Genomic DNA, 1060 nt, shown 5'->3' on the forward strand with positions numbered 1-1060 from the left:
CGACAGGGAGACGCCCAGGTTCCCGGCCGCGCCTGCAGGGGCCACGGTGCACGAGGCAGGCAAGTCACCGATGCGACAGCCATCCAGGGGCCTCTGGCCTCAGTCACTCGGTCACTCAGAAGAGGGTGGGCAGTGGCTGGGATAGGACCCCACCCCCACCCCGGGGCAGAGCCAGCAGCCCCCAGTGCCCACCTCCTCCTTCACCCCCACGGAGGGCCACGGGGAGGAAGAGTGCCCGGATGCATCCTGGAAAGGAGCTAAAAATAGCCCTCTGTGGCTCCAGCCCCTTCCGGCAGCCAGACAGGCTGACCTGGGGTTATCTGACCCCCAGACCAGGAGCCTGAGAAAACAGACACTTCCTCCGCAGCCCCGCCCCAGACCCCGCCCAGAGAGAACAAAGAGAGAGGAAGCAGGAAGCCGTCCAGGGCAGGAGGAGCAAGGGGGAAAGGGCTGCCCTGGGCAGGGGATCCCCCACCCGCAAGGCATGCGCCCCACTGCCAAAGCATGAGAAAGGGAAACAGCCCGGGCCGGTTGCTCAGTGGATAGAGCGTCGACCTGCAGACTGAAGAGGTCTGGGTTCGATTCCAATCGATGGCACAGCCCTCAGTTGCAGGCTCCATGGCCAGCCCTGGTCAGGGCAGGTGCAGAAGGCAGCCAGTTGGTGTGTCTCTCTCACATCGTCTCCCCGCCTCCTTTCCACTCTCTCTCAAAAACACAAGTGTTGGCTGTCATCATGCAATTTCAGTTTTTTAAAAAAAGGGAAACTGAGGCAGGGAAAGGAAGGTGAGAGAGGCATCACCCCTCCCCATCCCTGTCCAGACACCTCACCTGGACACCTGGCCCAGGTGCCTTCTCCCAGCGCAACCCCAGGGAGGACGGTGACGGGGCTGCCCGGGTGCGTGCGCGCACACACACACACACACACAAGTGATCAGTGCCCCACCCCCACCCCAACGGTGCTGCTCAGACGCCCTCACCCAGACCCTCCCCCCCAGGCAGTGGCTCCGACATCGAGAGCTGCGAGGGCCTGGGGACAGAAGTGCCCCCCAAGGAGCCAGGG

At 63.8% G+C, this 1060-nt stretch overlaps 1 protein-coding gene across 1 annotated transcript in view; it reads left to right on the plus strand.

Moving 5' to 3' along the window:
• Positions 1-344, plus strand: part of BAHCC1 (BAH domain and coiled-coil containing 1) — a 3575-nt gene extending 3231 nt beyond the window's left edge. Inside the window, exon 4 of the mRNA XM_015559789.1 lies at positions 297-344. Coding sequence (XP_015415275.1) covers positions 297-344 — 48 coding nt within the window. The remainder of the gene's footprint in view (positions 1-296) is intronic.
• The last annotated feature ends 716 nt before the right edge of the window (positions 345-1060 follow it).

Source organism: Myotis davidii, unplaced genomic scaffold (genome assembly GCF_000327345.1).
Source record: "Myotis davidii unplaced genomic scaffold, ASM32734v1 scaffold211, whole genome shotgun sequence".
NCBI classification, from domain to species: Eukaryota; Metazoa; Chordata; class Mammalia; order Chiroptera; family Vespertilionidae; genus Myotis; species Myotis davidii.